At 44.0% G+C, this 22,873-nt stretch overlaps 1 protein-coding gene across 4 annotated transcripts in view; it reads right to left on the bottom strand.

Moving 5' to 3' along the window:
- Window positions 1–22,873, bottom strand: part of MICU1 (mitochondrial calcium uptake 1) — an 88,514-nt gene that overhangs the window by 15,990 nt on the left and 49,651 nt on the right. For 3 of the 4 annotated variants that reach the window (XM_053984392.1, XM_053984394.1, XM_053984393.1), the window contains exons 8-9: window positions 17,156–17,238; window positions 12,098–12,295 (exon numbers count right to left, since the gene is read on the bottom strand). In XM_053984392.1, coding sequence (XP_053840367.1) covers window positions 12,098–12,295; window positions 17,156–17,238 — 281 coding nt within the window. The remainder of the gene's footprint in view (window positions 1–12,097; window positions 12,296–17,155; window positions 17,239–22,873) is intronic. The other variant, XM_053984395.1, reaches the window with a different exon arrangement.

Below are 22,873 nucleotides of genomic sequence, written 5' to 3'. Positions count from 1 at the left end.
CTAAACCTTCAGACTGTGGTCTGTTTTGCATTACCAGATGCAAAAAAGACCAGGAAGGAAAAATTTAAATATTTTTCATTTTTCTACTAATACACCACACAACTATTCACAAGAAATAAAAAAAAGCCTGGAAACTATGGAGTTTATGCTGCTTATTATTTATCTCACTTTGAAATGAACATTTCTAACATTAAACCAGAACACTCAGATGCCCACTGTCACGTACAGTGGTGCTCACTGCAAAGGTCAGCCCAGAGAGGGGCTGGGAAGTGAGAGCTGGTCCACATCCAGTTCCCAAATTCCAATAGAACCACCAGTGAACTGAGCAAAAGCAACAGCATCACAGTGAGGGATAAACAAAGTTCAACTCTTGCCTCCAAGCTGCTGTCAGATGCACTTAAATTAATTACAGAACGGATAAGCAGGCCATGTCATTTAAAGAGAAATTTCAGGGAGGGAATTCTGTTTATTTTTTTCTGCTGTGTCAGAGATTGTGTTGATCCATACAGAAACTGGGCTTCAAAGGATTTGTGAGTGGAAACCCACTGATTCCTGATGAAAGAAAACCCCCAGCTACCCCTGACCCCCCTTTCCTGGGAGCAGGGGTACATTTATGCTCCTCTATCCTCTGGAATGTCTTCTAGCCAAGCACAACTCACCTCTTGGAAATGAAGGAGGGTGCAAAGCCTACAGGAATTTTTCTTTCAGTACTCAATACACAGCCTACAAACAGTGTTAAGTGTTGAAATCCTCTGGGTATTTGAAAAAGCAGGAGAAATAGTGCCCATTCCCAGGTAATCACAATGATCTGCCTCCATGCACAGGATGATACTGTACAGGTTATTTTTCTGTTCACTGGGGGGGGAAATAACCCCACACCCTACAAGGAGGGGATGCAGGGCACAGCACACTGGGCTTTATTACACCAAACAAGTCCTCTGACAGCCTTTTGCCCTCTCATGGATCTTAAAGAAGGAAAAGCAGGGCCAAAGCAGTGCTCACCCAGCATTATCCAGAGAGGGGTGGAGCAGCTCCTGCTCCCACCATCCCACCAGGACAAGCAGAGGACAGGGGGGTGCTACCCCATCCCAAAATCACAGACACAATGGGCCAGCGAGTCCAGCACCTCCGGAGCAGCTTCCACTGGCAGCCACTTGGTGCCAGCAGTGGATTCTGCATCTGCACGAGGCAAGGAGAAGGGGAGAGAATGCTGGCCAGTGTTCTTCCTGCAGGCCAGGACACCTGAGGTGCTGAAATTAGCTGGAAATATAAAAAGGCTGTGTTTTGAAATTCATTCAAAGCCAAGCGACGTGAAAGGAAATCCGAGGCATTTATGGAACAGTTCAGCAGGAACTGTAGTGACAGGACAGGAGGGAATGGCTTCAAATTAAAAGAAGGGAGGTTTACATTGGGTATTAAGAGGGAATTGTTCCCTGGGAGGGTGGCCAGGACCTGGCAAAGGGTGACCAGAGCAGCTGTGACTGCCCCTGGATCCCTGGCAGTGCCCAAGGCTAGGCTGGATGGGGCTTGGAGCAGCCTGGGACAGTGGAAGGTGTCCCTGCCCATGGCAGGGGTGGAATGAGATGAGCTTTAAGATCCTTTCCAACCCAGGCAATTCTGGAATCCTATGGGAGGGGAAGAAGGCAGCAGAAATGAGGTGCAGCCTTTGACTTCACCAGCTTTGCTAGCCCAGTCCCTGATTTTTTTTTTGTTTGTTTTTTTTTTTTTTGTTTTTTTTTTTTTGTTATTTAAAAGCCTACCTTTAACCTTACACACATGTTAAATAGTCCCAAACACCCCCCCGCCCAAACCTGACAGGATGAGCATATTCCTGCTTCTCTATAAGATGAAATTCCCAGATTTGTTCAAATAACCCCACTCTCCTTCCTTCTGAGAAAAAAGCTTTCTCACATGAGGAGAGCAGAGGACAAATAAGCAATTTCCCCTGCTTCTACATCTCCTTAATTGCACAACTTTATGGGAAGGCAATACAAGAAGCCATCATAAAAAACCAGACCCATAACATCTTTTCTTCCTTGCTTCATTGTTATTTTCCTCCACTAACTCAATCCATCTTCCCCTGCAGGAAATCAAATCCCAGGCTCTGAGGAGCATCCAGCCCAAACCAATTCAGAGACACCACCACTAGAAACATCCTGGTGGAAAAAGAAAACCTGCTGGAAGTTCCTAAATGCAGACATTGGTTTCCTTCCATCTCTCCTTCTGCCAGCAAGGCTCACCAGTGGGAAATGAAGCAGCTCCACTTGGACTCAGAAAAAGGCCAAGTTTGGGTACCACACACCTCTCAGGGGAAGGTTTCTCTTTCCAGCTGACTCTCCTTCCTCCTCAATAAATTTGTCATAATCAGTAGTGTTAATAGGGGAAGATTCTACCTAAAACTCCAGTGCTAAAATCTGTGGGAAGGCAATTTATAGAGAATTTTCAAAGTTTGATATAAGGTTTACACGGTATGTATTTGTATGTAAACTTTGAGATAAGAAGCGTTGACTTAGAAATGTCATGGAATAGGACAGATGTTGTTGAGAGAGAAATGGAATTAGAAATAAGTTTTAAAGGATGGTTTTGTAAATAAGACCAGATACTTTGGAGAAATAGAACTATGAAAGATGTATTGTAGTAGGACTTTTGAGGGGTAATTTTAGATGATTGATTTTAAGGTTATTTATAGCATGGTGTGGTAAAAGTTGATAGATTAAAAATGTTTATAAAGTATTGTAATTAGAAAATAGTTGGCTTTTAATTGTGATGGTGTGCATCATAATTACTCTTCACATGAGACTGAAAATAGAATAAAAGTTTTTAAAACATTTCTTGGTTGTTTTATTTCTGAGTTCTCAGTTGCCCCATCTCTGGGTCAGAAAAGGGCATAAACCAAAAAATATCCCCTCTAAACAGAGAATGGGAGTTTAAAAAACTGCTTAAAAAAGGAGGAGCAATATTTTGTGATTGCTGCCACCTGACCCAGCTGGGCCCAAGAGAGCAGCTGGGGAGGGGGCACCAAAGCCCTCAGAGAGGGCTCAGCAGCACCAGACAACCACGAGTGGCTGTCAAAACCTCCCATGGAAGAGTGGGATAAATTGATTACACTCCTCCTTCCTAAGCTGGCATTTTTGGGCTGGACACACACTGGTGGCTTGTGTCTCTTGCTTTGTTCGCCGAAGAAGAAAATGGCTAAAATAACCTCTAGGCCCTTGCACTTGGCACAGGTACAAACAGCATTTGGGATCTACCAAATCCTATCGGTGCAGGAGGGAAACACCCAGTTGTAACTTGAGCCAGCACAATGAAAACACAGCTCAGACTTTTCCTAAAGCAATACCAAAAGGATATACTTCCTAGCCTCCTCAAACACTCACACTAGCTAAATATCCAGCTGTATTTTAGGAGGCTCCTAAATTTCTAGGAAGGTTTCCCCTAAAAACCAATCAAACAGATGATGTATTCCCTACAACCTCAAAGCAAGGATCTTAAATAAATAAATGTATATGTGCCACATTCCTAATTGAGATAGCAAAGAGAAATATATCTTCAAGGACATTTGGATGGGGAGAGAAGTGTTGAGGGATGATCTTTCAGCTTCTTTCTGCAGGTTAAAGAAAACATCCATGGGAGAAAATCTTGCCAATACTAATTCTATCAGGTTTAGGGGTAGTGGAAAAAGGTGACCTGTTCCCAGAGCTACTCTGTGCATAATAAGGAATCAAAAGGATCTGGGAAATAATTATTTGTAGGGTAATATTCGGATTCATAATATATGACCCTTTAAAGTGGTATTTGCTCAAAGCTTTATTTGACAGGCTGTAATACATTATTTATCTGCAAACTACTGCAGCACTGGCTCTGTTTACTGTTCTGGAGAAGGAGGCTGCCAGGATCTCTCATCAAGTTGCATATACAACTCTGACAGGAAGAAAAAGAAAGGGGAAAACACTATATATCTCCCTACATCCAGCAACCTCGTCCATCCAAAAAAATGTAATGTATTTGTGAGTAAGCGAAGTGTTTGCACAGGCACTGAATTACTGCCAGAAAAAAAGAAAGGGAAAAGTTTCTGAAGGCTTTTTGTTTGGGAAGATTGAAGAGTTAAAGAACTAATTTTTTGGGGGGGATAATTATGCTGAAAGGTTTCTTCCATGGACATGGATCTATAGCACTGGGTTTTGCAAGATGAAGTTCAGCCTGCTCTGAACACAGCCTACAAAGAGCCCCTGGGTGTAATTACTGCATTATTTGGTAAAACCCACTCAAAGACACAGCTCTAGAGATGTTCAGAGCTGCCAAAGCAGGAGGAATGAAAATGGACAGGAGGAAATGCCAAACCCAGCCTGGACCATCGCCTCTCTTTACCTTAAAAAATAATAAAGAAATGAAAGAAATGGGGGCTATTTTCACATGAGAAAAATCTAATCTTCCAAATGCTCTCCATGTTCACACTTTCCCCCTCTGTCTAAGTGAATCTGTAGCAGCCAGGTTAAAAATGCCCATCTGTCTGCAGCAGTGCAATCCCAGCAGACCTGATGTTGGAGAGAAGCTTTGGAGATTTCATTGACCTTGGCAAGCCACTGCTGCCTGCAAGGGGGGAAAATTCATTCCCATCACCAGCCACTTGTTCCGCTTTAATGAGCGATTAAAAAAAGGTTATGTAAAGATGGCTGCACCTGAACTTCAGCCCCATGGATGAAAATATCTTCCTGCAGGCTCTGAGCAGATCAGTGTTTTGAAATTCTGTGCAGTGAGGGAACGACAGGAAGGAAAGCTGAAGAAAAGGAATCAGTAATGCTAAGGAAAAAGGACACATATGATAAAGGGATGGGGAGGGGGAAGCGCTGAGAAATCTCCTCCCATCCCTGCTCTCCAGACCTGGCTCTGTTGCTGCCATCCCTGCCCTTGACAATGCTCCTGGTACCATGAAACACAGCAGTTTTGCTGTCCTGCATGCTCCCTGAATAAGAGGGAAGTTCAGAAGCAGAACAAACTCCCAATCCTCCTGCAGGAAAACACACAGGACAGCAGAGCTGCAAGAACCTGAGTGAAGCCATTACTCTGAAAAATCCCAATATCTAAGTCTCCATGGAACTGCTGTACACAGTTTTATTAAGAAATACAGCTCCCTCACTGCCTGTTAAGAGCTCACACTGTTTTCTGCTTGACCTTGGTGTTCAGTTCTCCAAGAAGTACAAGTTTGCAGGAGTTTAATTCAGCCCAGCAGGGAAGAGTGTCCTGCTCCCACATCCTTCCTTCATCAGCAGAAGCAAAGCCAGGGCTGAAGCACAGCCAGCAATGTGTGGAGCTGCAGAGCAGCTCTGAATTCAAAGCCTCAAATGGGAGAAGGAGCAAGAGGACTGAGGTGTTTGTTCATCCAGCAGAAGGAGGAGGCACAAGTCAGGTACCTGCTACAAGAACACAGACATCCCCAACCTCTTGCCCACCAACTTCTGCTGCCCCCTGGCTGTTGGCTAACTTGGTTGTGCACACATAAACAAGAGCATCTATGCTGAATTATATTTTCTAATTCACAGACTCTGATACAAACCTCCACACATTCCTGTGGCAAGGTAATGAATCCAAAGAGCACTCCTGGGATTTTGTTTGCAGGGGTCCCACACAAGGCTCTGCTGCACTGTGGGAGCTCGGCAGTGGATTTACACACCCTTTATAAACCAAAGGAGCCTGTTGGTACAGAGCAAAGCCTTCCACTGCTGCTAATGATGCAATAAATAGAAATTCCAATAAAATCCTCCACAGCTTCCCCTGCAGAGCCACTGCATCAACCATGCTGAAGTCACCTGGTTCAAATACAAGCAAGGCAGTTCTCTCCCCATGGTGGTTGCCCCATGAAGCATCCATCCCAAACAAGAGGATGCCACAGCTGCTCCTTTGTGTTCCAGCCATGCTCACAAGCAGCTGCAGCACATGAACTGCCACACCCTGCCAGCCTCACTGGCACACTCCTGGATATTTTGGTGACCAGTGACAGGACCCAAGGGAACAGCCTGAAGTTGTGTCAGGAGAAGTTTAGGCTGGATATTGGGAAAAGGTTCTTCCCCCAGAGGGTAGTCAGGCATTGAACAGGCTTCCAAGGAATGGGCATGGCCCCAAGGCTGCCAGAGCTCCAGGAGTGTTTGGATAACGTTCTCAGGCACAGGGTGGGATTGTTGGGGTGTCCTGGGCAGGGCTCCATGATCCTCGTGAGTCCCTTCCCATTCAGGACATTCTGTGATTTTACAGCTGACATGCAGTTGCTCAACATGCTCTTATAATCCTGATGCCCCCAAAACCATCCCACAGACTCTGCCTCTCAGAGAGAGGCTCTGGGAGGGTTTGATTTCTCTGGCACAAGTTTCCTCCCTTGGACTAGGGAGGAATTAGTCAGGAACAGCATTTATGGCATCTTCTGACTGAGGCACAAAGTCCAGCTTTTGGTAACTCCGCTGTGACAGCGAGCCCCCCACCTACCAGCACTCCCCCTGCTTCGTGGAAAAAGGGACTGGAATTCATTCAACCTGCCTTGGATTTCAACTAAACTTTCCCTGGTGCACACTTAGGCATTTCATTACCTGCTCTGCTGTTCCTGATGGATGAAAATGACTTGCCTCAGACTCCTTTATGGTGACTCCTCGTGCTTACTGAGACAGTTATATCTCCCTTCTGTCTTTCCTTTAAGCTGCACATGCCATGGCCTCATAACTTATCCCTATCCTCAGATTTTTTTTTTCCATGCTAATGTTCCACTCTGAATTCTCCCCAAGCTTTGGACAAGAACTGAATGCCAGCTTTTCCCCAAACCTGAGATAGTGCAGTCAACCTGAAAGCTTCATGTGACCCTTTCCACTCACATGCCAAGACAAAAGCAGGCTGCCAGCTCTGTCAAAATCAGGAAGAGCTGTCCAAATCACTTCCACTGCCTGCCTAGAAATTCCCAGATTACATATGTGTATGCTGGACTGTACCTCCTTAACTAGAGAGATCCCTGATGTGAAACTCTTCATAGTGGTTGGATGATCCCACTTTTAACTGGACATGTCACAAAATTCTGTCACCCACCACACTTTCATGGCTACCCCTCAAAGGCAGGGACATCAGCCTCACTTCTGTTCCCTCAACTCCTACCATGGGAAATGCAGAAGAAGGAATATGTAGGTCTGCAGGGTCTCCTGGTAACTCCCCTCTCCTTGGCACTAAATCCATCATGGCTTTGTCCATCTCTGACTTCAGAAAGTATTTCTGGAGGGCATAGCTTCCACATCCAGATCCTCTTTTCCTCCAGAGCTTTTAAAGGTTATTAGTTATCAGCATACCTTTTATCTAGTCAGGGCCTGACAACAGTAACACAGACACATCACTCATCCTCTGGGATAAACGGAGGACTCATGGGCACACTTTAGGCTTTCTGTATTTAGCCATCAGCCCATCCTCCTCTCCTTCCCCTGCAGCCAGGCCAGGAAATCACTAACAAAGAACACAAACAACTTTTGTACCTGTCATTAATTGCCCTACTGAAGAAGCAATTCCACAAGTGCTGGTTTGGCTTTTCAGATGTAAGGATCACGTGAAGGAAGAGAAAGCAACTCCGGAACTAAAGTTCTAGATGTCCAGGATACAGATACAGAACTGACAAAACTGTGCAAGTACACAAAATCCATTACAGGATTCTGCAGGCAGAATTCATAAGGAAGAAGGGAAAACATGACATTCCCCATCATTGTTTCCACAGGGGCTGGGTCAGCAGTGAGGTTGAAGTGAGAGGATCAGCAGGTAAAGGACAACTTTGAGAGACAACACAGCTAATCATGACAGAGACTCATAAAGGTGACTTAAAACCAAACAAAAATGCCTTGTATAAGTCCAACAGCAAACTGACCTCTAAAAAGTCTGAGTGTTGGGGCCCCTCCTTACAAAGTTCAGGCAATCTGACACTGTCAGACTTCATTTTTCAGGCAATTCCAAACAATTTACTTAAGTTACTCATTTTCCCTCTAAATGACTGCAGCAGAAATAAAGATATGTGATTCATTACTGCAAGCTTTGCTGCTTGTGTGTTAACAAATCACTGAAAACCTGGATTGCTCTGCCAGCCTATATAAAAACCAAGGCAGAATCCCAAAAAAAATCTTGAGTTAGCTGGTAACAATAGAGCAGTTTTTAATACCTGCTACAGGATTACTTGGATGCTAACTATTCCAACACTGGGACTCAGAAAGGCACTTACAGATTTAAGTTATTACCATAAAACCCAACTGAGGAGCATCAGAAATGCCTTCTGAAACCAGAGTATTTGTTAAGACAGGCCTGAGATCCCAAAGGATCTAGGACTTTCTAATGAGGTGTGTGCAGATGGAGGAGTATCCAGCACCCCTTCTTCATAAAAACCAAACCAGGCAGTAACTGTACTGGCACTGGCCATGAAAACATGAATTTCCAGGATAAAGAGATTACTCCCACATCACCTGTCACAGAATTGACACAGAAAATAAGGATTTTTCCAGGTGACCACAATGATGTCTCATACCTTTGCCATATTGTTACAGAATCCCATTTTACTTTGCTTGGAAGACCTTTTTCTTGGGAGGGGCATTGGGGCATCTTTAATCCTTGGCTAACAGGAAAAATATGGAGATTAAATCAGTGCTATCAGCAGGTTTTGGGGTGCCTTGCAGGACTGACAAAGACATGGAGAACAAAGGGCTCACACACCTCTTCTACGTGCACTTCCAGAATCCTAAAAAAATTAGGCTGGAAGAGCCCCACAGGCTGGCTGGGACTCCTTTTGGTCCACCAAGGACACAGGAATATCTGGGACAGGCACTAACAAGCAGAAATAGCATAAACAATGATGTCAAGTCCCATTCATCTTCCAGACTCACAGAGATCTTCCACTCAAAAACCAAAAAAAGAGCCCAACACCACCTGTCCCAAAAAACTGATCACAGTTTTCTCCAAGTAGCTAAACCCCAAAAGGTTGAAATAAGGCATGGAAAGCTTCCCCTCTACCTCTGGCTGTGGTTACTTTCCTCATCCTTCCCTTCCTGCAACTGAGTTGACAGCTGAGTCTTCATAAAATGATGGAAAATATACTTGCATTAAAAAAAGAAATAAAAGCAGAAGAGAAGAAGAAAACACCAGGCCATGGTTACTTAAACCTGCTGTCAGCACTTCAGCCATAAGGAACATTGAAATGTTCAGGGCTTTGTCTGAGTTAATTCCTCTGTGAGAGCTTCTGCTGAATCTTAGCAAGAAATATGCATGGATATTTTGATTTAAAAAAAATGAACCAAAATCAGTAAGAGGAAAGATAAAGTGGGTTCAGACAGTCAGAAACTATTGTTCCACCTTCAGTCAGCAGAAAACAGCTCGAGTGTATGAACTGCAGAAATGCCTGGATCCTGAGCTGAAGAGAAAAAGCTTTTAAAAAAAGCCTTTCTTAAAGTAGCTTTTCAGAAGAGACAAAGCCAGATCCCAGTTGGAGAACAGAGGCTCTGGGTCACTCAGGGGCTGCACCAGCCCCACGAGATTCTTCAGACCTGCATTTCCCCGAGGACTTCCCCAGAGCTCTGAACATGAACAAAAACTGGGTTTCAAATCAACATCCCAGCTTCAGACCATGCTCCAGTTTTACTGAGCCAGCAAAGGATGAATAGATGAGGAAAGAAGAGTTCAGCTGAGCACCACCTCTCACATTTTCCTGATTTACATGGGTCAGGGTAAACCCTTCTCTCAACTCAAGAGACATCTCATCTCTGAATTACTGAGCTTTTTAAGAGACTGAGGTCATTAGGGCACTCCCTGGGAAAGGAACAACACAAACCCACCAGACACTCGTGTGAAAAGCTCCTTAAGTGTGAACAAACACATCAAATGTGAAGCAAGGAGAAAAGCTGGGAGATCAAATCAAAAGAGATAAAAGCTGAAGAGGAGAGAAGTCATGTTGCATAATGCTGGGGACAGAAATAGGCCTGATTTGCCTAAATCAATGAGAGCTATGAACAGGAAAATCAGGGCTTTAGTAGCAGGAACTGAAGGAAAAGTTAAGTTTGGCAGAACAGAACCATCAGTGTTTCAGTGGAAATGAGTATCAGCCTGGTGCTGTGCTCAAGGCTGCTGGCAGGGAGTCAGTAATGATGCCTTCATGATATTTGATAACTTACCCAGACATAAATATCTTTTATTGTCCCCAGTTATAAATAACCTATTAGAAAAGCAACTACTAGTAGCCAGGAAGATGCACAATTGACTGAAATTATCAAAACCTAAATTGTCACAACAGAAATTGAAGAACAAGTATCATGAAACTGAAAAGAAAAATCCCCGTTGCTTCTTAATGAGGGAAGTGGGGACCCGTGGAGGGAGCACAGGCCAGGAATACTTCAGTGCCCACCTCTGGAGTGAACAGGGCAGTGGAAAACCAGGGCACAGAAGAACTCTGCTTCTCTTGCCTTTACATTCAAGTTACAGCTGATTTTTCTTCACCTGAAAAAGTATTTTATTCCTTTCAATTTGCAGAGGCACTGAGGAACTGACCCAGTTCACAAAGAACATTGTCTTCAAGCAGCCTATTCCCCCTGCAAAGGCAGGGCCACTCCACCTGCTTCAAAGGCCAGGAAATGGAGGCAGTGAACCAGGCAATTGCCTTCACGAAAATGAAATAATCAGTCCTTGGGTCAGTTTCTTACTTGGATTTGTAAATTCCAAATAAAAAAGGGAATAAATTCAGTTCAAATTGCAATGACTGACTTGATAAGAACTTAATAAAATGCTGATCACACAACCTGAGCATGTGAGCAATGATACACCAGCCTGAAGTGAGAGAGCTCTAAATACTGTTGTCCTACCAGGCTGGGGACATCATGTTGAGCACAAATCCTGATTTCCAAGGCAAATAAAAGCCTGCTTTGCTCAAGCCAGGTTGGACCTTGGAGCCTGATGCAGTGATGGGCACCATTTCCAACTGAGTCAGCTCTACCTGGGAGCTGAGACAGACCAACAAGTCCCCTGTTGCTGTCCTTCTACTGATTTTATACAGAAGAACCAAATTTTGAAGGGTGATGCTTAAATCCAGGTTACGTGACTAGGAGCAAGAGGCTGGGAGCTGCTGTTAAAACTAAGGGTAACGCAAATTAAAAAGGAGACTAAATTCAGAAGAGATGGACAACATTTCTTACAAAACATCCAAGAGTGAACAACAGAGGTCACATAATAGAGACCAGCTATTTAGGAGGATTCAAACAAGCCTTGAACACTTTCCAAGAAGAAACATTCAGAATAATGAAGCAAACAGAAAAGGTGGCGACAAAAGCAGAGATGAAGAGTTTTGGGAATGTTATAAATCCTGGTCCTTTAGGGCCCAGCTCACTGATTAGGAGTGAGACCAACCTTCCTCAGCAAGGTAGCAACAGGTCACTCAGACCCTCTGTTGTTTTTCCCTTACATCATCTCATCAGCAGTGCCAAGGCAAAAGGCAGGTTTTTAGAGGGACACACACCCAGGATGTGCCAGCTGCTGCTCCAACTCCACAAGAGCAGCCACCAACAAATGCTGAAGATGTTCCTTGGGGAGTGTCACAGGCACTGAAATGCCCATCAGGAATTTAATCCAAATATCCACCCCAATATTCTGATGCTAACCAGGAACTTTATTCCTTTCTATACAGGCAGTGACACATGTAACCAGCTTAACAAAAATACCTTCCCCTTCCTAAGGATATTTATGTGACTTAATGCATGTATAACTTCCCCTGGCCTACTGGATGATTTGAAATAATTTAATTCCATTTTGTACCCTCATCTTCATAGCGATTAGGAAACATTCATCCTGTAGAAATGTTCTTTTTTCATTTTATGTGGCTCTAATAAAAAAGCCAAACGTGCCACCTGTGTTAGCACCTTGGCATCACTGCATTTTTAGTAGGAGGATAATCCTTCTCTGCTTTTCTTAAATTCATCAGCTTGGATCTGCAAGTCACAGCTGTAGAAATTCCCTCTGTACCCTTCCCAAGCTCTTGCTTGTCCTCTAGAAGCGCCACCCTGCAGCACAATCCGTGCTGCACTGCCCTCCCCTGCACAAAAAAACCACTCCACACCTCAAGCTTCAGAATGTCGTGCTGCAGCTTGCGCTGGAAGTCCAGGAAGTGGGAGATGGTGAGCTTTCCCTTCAGGTCAGCCCCGAAGAAGTAGGTGGTGAGCGCGGAGTTGAAGCCGGTTTTGAGGGTGTTGCCGGTGGTGGAGCGGTCCCGGTGCCGCATGCCCATGCTGGTTTGGGAACGGATGATGCTCTGCACCTAAAAACCACAGGGAGGATGGCACAATCAACACCACACCGGTCAAGTGTCATCCTCCTTTCTTTTCCTCATCAAACAATTCTCAGGAGATACAACAATTCAAAAATTTAGCTGAACTTAAGAGAATCACAGAACGATTCAGGCTGGAAGTGACCTTAAAGACCATCTAGTTCCAAAACCTTTCCATGGGCAGGGGCATTTTCCACTAGACCAGCTTGCTCCAAGCCCTGTCCAGCGTGGCCTTGAACACCTCTAAGGATGAGGAGTCCACAACCTCTCTGGCCAACCTAGGCTTTGGCTTTTTCCGTCCATTTTAAAGGAAGAAGAGAACCAAGTGCTTAAAATGCGTTTTAGGAAACAATTCAGCCAGTTTGCAGATAATCACTCTACTGCTGATCCCACCCCTGGTCAGCAGAGCAGCTTCTTCCCAGCAAAATCCCAGGAGGTGGGGAAGCTGCAGCAATCACAGAATTCACAGAATCACTGGGTTGGAAGAGACCTTCGAGATCATCGAGTCCAACCCAGCCCCAACACCTCAGCTAAACCTTGGCACCCAGTGCCACATCCAGTCTGTTTTTAAACACATCCAGGGATCGTGGGGAAGAAAAAACTCTTCAAATGTTTTAGAGCTTCTACTCCTTTACTGCCCATCCTTGTGAGCTCACACAACCCCAGTCAGCTCACAACACATTTCTTCCCACTCGTGCACAAATCCTGGGGTTTTCAACCCAAGGGCCTCTCCTTGCTGCCTGTTGCTCTCTGTGACAGCTGGAAGTTCCTCCATCCCTGGGGCTGTGCCACCCAGCACAAAAGGCTCTTCAAAAGAACTTCCCTACCCCATAAAGATTGACCTTGAAGGATGTGACGGCCTGAAAATCCAAGAGTGTGTTATTTTAAGGGTTCTGTGCAAATTTAAGGGGGCAGCCAAACCAAATGCAGCCATATCCTCTCTCCTCAAGTATCTCATGGACATGGCTGCATTTGGCTTGGGAGTAGTGAGATCCTCAAGTATCTCACTAAACTACCAAGTTGAACTGAGTGATTATTGCTGGGATAAGAGAAGCCAGGCTTATTCTCTGTGTAGTAACTAATGTCTTCCAACAAGGCAGCAGAAGGATTCATATTAAGGACAAGAAGTTTGAAAAAGGAGGGGGAAAAAAAAGCCACCTGACAACCCAGACTTCCCAAAGCTCCAGCAAACACCGCTGCTTTGCCATCAGCCTCTTCCCTCTGCAGACAAAAATTGGAAGGGAGGAAGAAAAGCAGCTGCCAAGAGCTCCAGCTGTCACAAGGATGCCAGAACCTCATTATTGTGGTATTCAGTGTGTTCAACTTTTTCCTAATGAGAGAGTGAGTGCTGGAACAGCCCCAAAGGGGATGCTCTGGAGGAAAATACTGTGCTGCTGCTGCTGGGTTCACCTTGCTGGAAACCCTGCATCCCAACCAGAGACTGCTGGCTGTTCTGCCACAAGGAAAATCAAGTCGAGGAGAAAATCAAGAGGAAAAAGGTACAGAAAAGAGGTTTTGAGACTTTTTGGTTACTCTGATGTGAGGAAGGATGTGGGGTGCCCTAATTGTGGCCTTCCATTGCCTGAAGGGAGTCTGCAAGAAACATGGAGAGAGACTATTTACAAGGGTAATGGCTTTACACTGAAAGAGAGGAGCTTTAGACTACATGTTAAGAGGAAATTCTTCTCTGTGTGGGTGGTGAGGCCATAGCAGAGGTTGCCCAGAGAAGCTGTGGCTGCCCATTCCTGGAAGAGTTCAAGGACAAGCTGGATAGAACCTGGAGCAACGTGGGATAGAGGAAGGTGTCCCTGCCCATGGCAGGGGGGTTGGAATGAAATTATCTTTAAGGTGCTTCCCAACCCAAACCGTTCAGGAATTCTCTGATTTTTGCACTGTAAATAGCAACTCCTTAGTTAGCTTTGAGCTTCACTGTTAACTGTGAGCTCTGCAGGCAGCACAGTTTGGAGACAAATATTTATAAACTGTCTGAAGCAAGGCAATTTAAGGCCAGCTTGGAAAAATGCCCCTGTTTCTACATGAGTGTTTACCACACTGCAGACTGCTCCACAGAGCAGCTTCTCCTGGGTGTTATTTATATGGAATCCTATGGCTCTCTTTTCCTCTCCCATCTGTAACAAGTGACGGCCAGGTTGAAAATCCACCTGTGGGCCAAACTGGAGCCAAACTGATTTAACTAGTCCCTGTTTTGGGTAACCCTTTCAATGCCCAGAAAGGCAGGCACCACTGCAAGGAGCTGCCCTCACCCACAGCTCATCAATTGTGCAAGAACATGGAGCTCTGAGATGCTCCATGATTTGTTCATATTTCAGCCTAAGTGTTTGTCATGTTTCATCTTTTGTACCAGATGAGGAGGAAAAAAAAATTAAAATACTTAAAGACTGAAAGAGAAATCACCAGTAACATTGCCTGCAAGTTTTCTACTTTTTTAGCCAGCTTTTCTTTAAAAGTAGAGGAGCAAACTAACAATTTACATGCCAAAGGATGAAGAATTGAAGGCAATACTGATGCAGACACCACATTATTCAGGACTAAGCACTAACCACATGCCTCACTGGACAAAAAATCTCAAATTCTTCAACAAGGCCTGAAGAAATGAAATGGTTTTTTATTAGGTAGTTAAAGCCTCCAGCTTAGTCACATATTAACTAAATGACTGAAGTAATTTTTTTTCCTGATGAGGTTTTCAAACAGCAGTGAGAAGAGGGACCTGCAAAGAGAAGGTGTGAGGGAGGAGCAGGAAGTTCATTCCCACCTGCTCACAGCCAGCAGGGATGGAATGATGCTTCCCTGATGGTCCTTTTCTTCCCCCTCTTTTTCCACCCATTCTTCCCAAAATGATGTTGCTCTTTTAAACTGCTGCATAATCCCCCTGAGAGGGCCAGTTCCAGCTGCTCCTGCCAGGTAAGATTAACAGGACAGAGCTGCAAACCCTGACATCCTGCATGCTTTTCCCAAGGCATTTCCATAAGGAGTGAAAAAGAGGATTTATCATATAAACAATTGTTTGTAATGTTATATGTTTGGATAATTAGATATATGTGCCTCCCACTGGAGCTGTGTTTGTTCTTGCATTAAATCAGTATCTTCACAGATATCTTCTCACTTTCCAAAACACCTCCTTCATCCTCTTACTCTCAGCCTTCACCCAAATATTCTGATGCTAACCAGGAACTTTATTCCTTTCTATACAGGCAGTGACACATGTAACCAGCTTAACAAAAATACCTTCCCCTTCCTAAGGATATTTATGTGACTTAATGCATGTATAACTTCCCCTGGCCTACTGGATGATTTGAAATAATTTAATTCCATTTTGTACCTCATCTTCATAGCGATTAGGAAACATTCATCCTGTAGAAATGTTACTTTTTCCTTTTATGTGGCTCTAATAAAAAAGCCAAACGTGAAACCTGTGTTAGCACTTTGGCATCACTGCATTTTTAGTAGGAGGTTAATCCTTCTCTGCTTTTCTTAAGTTCATCTATCTCCATAATTGATTTCATTTTAGAACATTACAACTACCATAAATCACCTTTTGGACTGTTCAATATGATCACATAGCTGCAGTGGAGTGCTATCTCCATGCACTGTGCAGATAGAAGGAAGAACAGAGATTTTTACTTGGGGAAAGGAAGGAACATGAACAAAACCCCAGGTTTACATTTCAAGCTGTCAAGTGAAGTGATATCAGACTGCAGATCAACACACTCCAGTCTCCTCTGAGTCCAAAGTGTGCATCTAAAACCTGCACTTACCCACATATATTCCATGGCTCTGGAGCAAGCTTGTGATGATGACATCATACACACAGGTAATAATTTAAGGAGGATGACAGCAAAAGATTAGAAAGGGAAGGTAATTCAACTGACCTCCTTTGCCACTAGTTCTTCCCATTTATAGCAAGTGTGCCAAGCATGACCTTGTAGAGACTCTTCTGCAGTTAATTACTCATTGAGCCAACTCATGAGTAAGAATCTGTCCCTGGAATTCTCCTGGGCTGCTTTGTTCTTGGGTAGCACTTTGTAAATGCATTTAAGTTTCCTTTTATGAATAGCACACGCTGGTGATTCAGGATGTGATTTCAGGGTGTTTATAAGTTGCCAATATCTTAAGGCTAGAAATAGGCAAGAAAAATCACACTCTTCAGCCTGGGGAGGGCAAATCTTTTCCCCACTGACAGCTCAAGCCTTCAATCTATTCTCACTTGGACACAACCATAAATCACAGCTTATAGGAAGAGCTCACCAGTATCAGACATGAAGGCTAAACTGATTAAAAAACCTGCAGCAAAGTCCCTGTTGATGAAGCCTTGTAAGAAGTAGAGGACTAATGAAAATATGTTCTCAATAACACGTTTTTGGATTACATTGGAATAAGTGGATAAATTCTCCTCTGAAGCAGACTTACCTTGGCTATTCTCCGAAGACAAAATTAAGGAATGCAGTAGAAGCTGTGAAGGCAGTAGGATCAAAATCCCATTTTATCAGTGGAGTGAAAGTTCTCTGTCTACCTTGTAGGTGACTTTTTGTAAGGAAAATGTTACAGAACCATAGAATGGTTTGGGGTGGAAGGGACCTTAAAGCTCATCCAGTTCCACCCCCTGCCACAGGCAGGGACACTTTCCACTAGACCAGGATGCTCCAAGGCCCACGAAGCTGGCCTTGAATGTTGGTGACAAAGTCACAGGAAATCTCAAATTCTGAATTTGTACTGCTGGTTGTCCTGGTTGAATGAAAAATTTTCTCTAAGCACAAAAATAAAAGGCAGCAACAACACAGAGGAACGCTGTGCTTACAGCTAAGGTGCCACAGCACTGATTGTTCAACTTGCCTGCTCAAACTCTTCCATGTCCACCTCGCCGTCACCGTTCAGATCAAACATCTTAAAGGCGATTTCAAAATTCCTCTGGGGAGCTACATGAAAAACCCAACAAAACACAAAAACCAGTTAACAAAGATACAAAAGCCCAATTAAAAAAGAGCACAAATTCTGAATGACTTTATCCAAAAGCAATTTTGCCTAATTCTTTCAATTTTAGTGAAGAAATGCAGCTCTTAGGAATCTCTAACTATTAGCTTCATAATACTCCTTTCACCAAAGATCTTGACAAGGAGTTGTAAGGAGGAGATATTTCTGGAACCTTTATCCTATTTACAGGTGGAAAAAGCTGGAAAGCAAGATGCCATCTGGTATTTCTAATGACAGTTAACAGAAAATGATGCTGCAGCAAGAGCTCCAGCCTGTTCCATGCAGTCAAACACCCATTTGGCCAGAGGATTTCCTCAGGCACTGCACTCTCTGTGCTTCCCATGGGTGAGGAGCAAATCTGGAATCTGGGCAGTTCTCAGCTCTTGCCTCCCTGTACAAATTTAAACAAATCATGACCACCCTGTCTCAGCCCAGTCATGACACTGAGATGAGGTGTGGGCTGGAGCTCACGAGCTAAGACGCCGCCACACGTTATTTGTCATTGCATTTAGTCTGTGCTGTCATGGTTTATTTAGTCAGAACTGCAGAAGCATCACTTCCCAGCCAACCACGCTCTTTTCCCTGCATCCCACCACAGAATTTCAGTACATTTCCATTCTGGGCTCTGTAACCCATCACTGTTTGAAGCTACAATGCAGCGCCACAATTTTTTCCCAAATTAAGTTAATGTATGAGGATTTATCATGCTCTGCTACTTTCAAATACACACCTCCTACAGGACTTGTGGTGTTTGCTGGGATTTCTAGGAAATCCTCTAGGTTATAACTAATGCTAAGGCTGTCATCTTAAGTGATCAGTTAAAACTTAGCTCCTTTTTTCATTTCCCAGATCTAATGTAGATCACTGGGGAGGTTCAGCCCTCTTTAACCTCATCTGTGCAATCAACTTTTAATATTTTCAGTGGATGCTCAGGGTGTAACGAGTTTTTGCATCCACCCTTCTGTGGGAAGGCACTTTCCAAATGGGGGTGGGAGAGGGGAGACAAAGAGGAATCACTCAGACAAAAGGAAATGAATATGGAATTAACTGAACTGGAGTTTGGATGTTTGTTACAGCTTCAGTTCAAAACATTCACACTGTGTTTTCTCCTTGCTGTAATAAAGACTAGCAGTTTATCAGGAAAAGATTCAGCAGACAGGTTAATGAGACCCCTTTTCCCAAACACTTTGTGCCCAAAATAGATGAGTAAGGGCATTGGGGCTGATGGCAGGGACAGCCTGTCACTACCTGCTTGATATACACAGCACACGTGGTCCCGCTGTTATCATCCCTGCACCTCCAATTTCCCCCTGCCAATCCCTCGAGCTTGGAATTCCAGACACCACGTGCAGGAGCAGCATCTCCTGTGACCACACCACGTGCTGGGTCATCCCCCCTTCCACCCACATCCCTGCTGTGCCTCCACACAGCTCCTCCCTCCTGCTGCTGGGAGGGGGAGACCTTCACTCGCTGTCCCTCATTAGCTCAGTGTTAATTGACCCGGGGACAGCCAGTCCCCAGCACCACCTTCATAATCTCTCCAATGATACATCGAATTTAAGGGATTAAGCCTCCTCTGTATCCATCCAGAAATTAATCTCCAGTGATTATTTTCCCCATCTTCTTGAAGAGCAACAAGCTTCCAACTACCCCCTTAATATTTCAAGAACACATGCAATTTTATTCACTTTAATTGCAAGTACTGCATGAAAGCCTGGAGGCAATTTCGTCTTATTAGCCCCAAAAACTGGCACTCTGGAAATGGTGTTTCCTCTATGATGAAGAGGAGGAACAGACAAAACTCTCATCTAGTTACAAGGTTCTAGAAAAAGAGTAGTCAACAAATATTTCTTATCCCATTTTCTCTACCAGGGTATAATGATGTTTATTTAAAGATTGGGAAATTTGTTACTCCTTGTGAAAAACTGTCACAGGTTGGGGTTTTTCCCCCCTTTTTAAGGAAATATATAATACCACATCCCATTTGTGCAGACACACAGTGAACAGAGTAAAATACACTCACTTGTCCCTCACAAGGCCATTTCTCTCCTTTTCCCTCTTTAAACACACATTACCATAAGCAGTTTATCAAAGCCCCAGAGGAGAACAACACCTCCAAAACTTAAATGAGCAGTTCAGCATCAAAAATCTGCAGGGTCAGTATTTTCTAAAGACAGGGAAGGGTGGCTTTAAATTGGCAAATTCAATTACTTCACTCCTTCAGCTAATAAATGGCATGGCTGGTTTCTTCCTTTGATCTACATATCCAGCTCCAATTACCTGTAATGACACTTCAATCCAAACGATGTGACCCTGAGCCAGAGGAACCAGAGGGCACCCAAGACAATTAGCTCATCCCACTCCTGCTCAGGAATGAATGTTCATTAGAGATGTACACCCCTGATGTTCCAGGACTGGATTTATGGGGCCTGGGTCTGATGATTTCTGCTTCTCCCCTTGGCTGTGATGCTTCTGGCCAGGATTTATGTGGGAAGAGCTGCCCCGACAGCGGCCAATCCCACCGCGCCCGCCTTGGCCATTACCTCAGCTTGCACAACCTCCATTTCTCTTCCTCTTCCTGCACTTACATCCCTCAAAATTATAGATCACAAAAGCAGCAGACACCAGATTGCCCAGCTAAATGCAGCCTTTCCCTCCCTCTTATTTTGCCCCCCAAATTTTACCATTCTCAACAGCAGCATCTCTAAATTTCCCTGCTGCCTCCTTAATTAAGATGCCTCCAAACAAACCCAATATTCCTCCTGCAGTGGTTTCCAAAGCCATTTAAAGGACTGTTTGGTTTTCATATGGCCTGATGCCTGTCATGATAAGGGAAAACCACCTCTGGATTTTCCCTAAGTGTTTAGCTGCATTCCCAGCTCTCTCTGATTGTGTGAGCTGTCTCCTCGCCATCCTTTTTGACATTATTTAAAATAAAGACTGTTTCATTGTGACTGATTTCCCTTGGGCAATGAGACAGAAACTGGTTAGGGCAACTGCAGTTTCTTTTTTAGTTTTATTTCTATCTTTAGATGTTCAGGAGGATCCTCCAAATCATTAACGTGGAAGCATGGAATGGTTTGGGTTGTAAGGAACCTCAGAAATCACCTATTTCCAATCCCTGCCATTAGGCCAACATGAGTGAAAATGTGGTACTGAAGCCCACACCACTATCAGTGAACTCCTAGCTTACAGATATATGGAAAGATCTATATATATAGACCTAGAATAGATATATGGAAAGATATGGTTGAAATGGTTGGTAATTCCACCAGCTCTCCATGCCAAGTTGCTTTTTCAACTAACCCGGGATTTAGTGCAAAGAGCAATTAACATTTTTCTTGATTCATTTGTTCCAATCAAATATTTGGGGACAGAAAGAGAGCAAGTAAAGCAGAAGCCAAACAAAGGAATGTTAGAGAGATGAGTGCCCTCCACCAGCAAACAAATAACAAGCAGCAGCACTGACCACATGGAAAAAAACCCACTTGGTTCCAGCAGGGTAAAGCCCTCGGGAAGCTCTGAGGGATGAGATGGGTTGATTAGGCATCTTTAAGCCAATTATGCCATTTTAAACTATTTTCAATTATTCAATGGACCAATTTGCAGCACTCAATTGCTCTTTACAGCCCTGTACTCTCAGCAGAAGCAAAGCACTCTGAAAGACATTAAAAGCTCGCTGATGAGAAAGGCCACATTTCCTTGGTTTTGTGCTCATTTGGGATCTTCTCTTTCCCAAAAACTCAACATTCCACACTTGGAGACACCTCTCAGTGTATCTTGCCCTCTGATCTCCAGTAGAGGAACTGCAATTTAAGAAAACCAAAATCTTAACACACTTTTGGAGAATACACTTTGCTCCCTCCTCATGGAGCTGGGAATTTCTTTGCCAAAACAGGGTGATTTTTTGGTGATATTACTTAGAGGAAGTAAAACTTCTGGCTACTCCTAAGAAAACACTGGAATATCTCGTCTTTTGGTGAGAATTTATACACAAAGCAGTTCATGGCTCCCAAGGCTTAATAACTCCAGTGTGGGAAGAAGGATCAAGAACTCAGCTGGGAAAAAAATCAGTCATTCAGAGTTAAATATCCTATGGTTGCTTCTATTCCATTTATCCCAAAATTAAGAAAAATAGATGGGCAAAGGGCACAGTATCCTGAAAGTGAATCAATCCCAAATTAACAGAGTCCTGAAGCAGAGACAGCTATCCCATAGAATACAGATGGCTGAGCACCAGCTGCAGTAAGTACAGGGGGAAAAACCCATTAAACCTAAAGTTGCAGATATTTTCCTTTCATTACTATTCCACCATTTCAGAAAATGAATCCAAATCATACCAAGTAGGGTTTTTTTTAAAGTTAATGAACCCCGAAATGTAAGTAACAGGCAGCTAAAAAACTGAGCCCACAGCATAGACACCGAGCCACAATATCATCAGTTCTAGAGGAAAAATGGGCTATTTCTTCTCACAAAGAAGGATCAGAATTAACTCTGAAATAATGCATGTGCAGCATCTTGGGATACCGGGGAGAAATTCTTCCCTGGGAGGGTGGGGAGGCCCTGGCACAGAGAAGCTGTGGCTGCCCCATCCCTGAATCCCCCATCCCATCACACCACACAAATCTAAGGGATGAAGACATGAACAGAGGAAGACCAGGTGAAGGATGCAGGCTGACAGAGCCTCCCATGCCCCAGTCTGAGTTTTCAAATCACTGGGGAACATCCCCAATTGCCCATTGTGAAAATTCATTCACATTTCTGTCCTTCAGCATGGCACAAGTGGGATGCCAAGCCAGAGAGCTCTCCCCGTGCCAGGAAGCAACCAGGCTTGTGTTTGGAAGCTGGGATATTCCTTGGAAGATGCTGCTTAGATACATCTTGGAAATGCCACACAGCAGTGACTGGGCTGGCAGAAAGGTAGGAAGACATCCTTACTCCAAATAGCGAGGGTGAGATGGACCCATGGAGGGTCTGGAAAGACTGAAGATAAAATTAACAGGAACAGAACTCAAACAAAAATAGTCCTATAAACTCAAAGCAACCTTCTCTTGAGGAAATGGGCCCCGTGGCACTGGGCACAGCTGTATTACCCCACCACTGGTGAGGTAACAGATTTCACTCATGGCAGGGGTGGGGCTGAAGAATTTCCTGTCAGCCAGGAATAATTTATTCAGAACAGTCATGGTCCAAAGGGACTCTGGAGATCCCAGTGTGGGAGAAGATGTCCTTCCACTGCAGGGATATGCACAGAGTTCAATATCTTGCCAGAACACAATTTCCAGAGTTAGATGGCTTGAAATTTATTCCCTACACAGAAAAAAAAAAAAAAAAAAAACACAGAATCTATCCTAAGTGAGAGTTACCTGCTGTGATGGGAGAAGGAGATGCAGGTCTGCTATGAGAGCCCTGGCAAATGGCTAATTATTGTGGCTTCAGCCAATGTTATTTAACCCTCCTGCCAGGAGAATTAAATCCTGTAGAAACAGCACCAATTTATTCTTTTAATGGCCTGCTCTCTTCAGTACCTGTTAATGAAGGCAGAAGTAGTGTGCCTTGACAATGGACCCCATTTGCTGG

Source organism: Vidua macroura, chromosome 8 (assembly GCF_024509145.1).
Source record: "Vidua macroura isolate BioBank_ID:100142 chromosome 8, ASM2450914v1, whole genome shotgun sequence".
In the NCBI taxonomy this organism is placed as follows: domain Eukaryota; kingdom Metazoa; phylum Chordata; class Aves; order Passeriformes; family Viduidae; genus Vidua; species Vidua macroura.
Note: the sequence above shows the minus strand (reverse complement) of the source record. Positions and strands in the feature narration are given on the sequence as shown.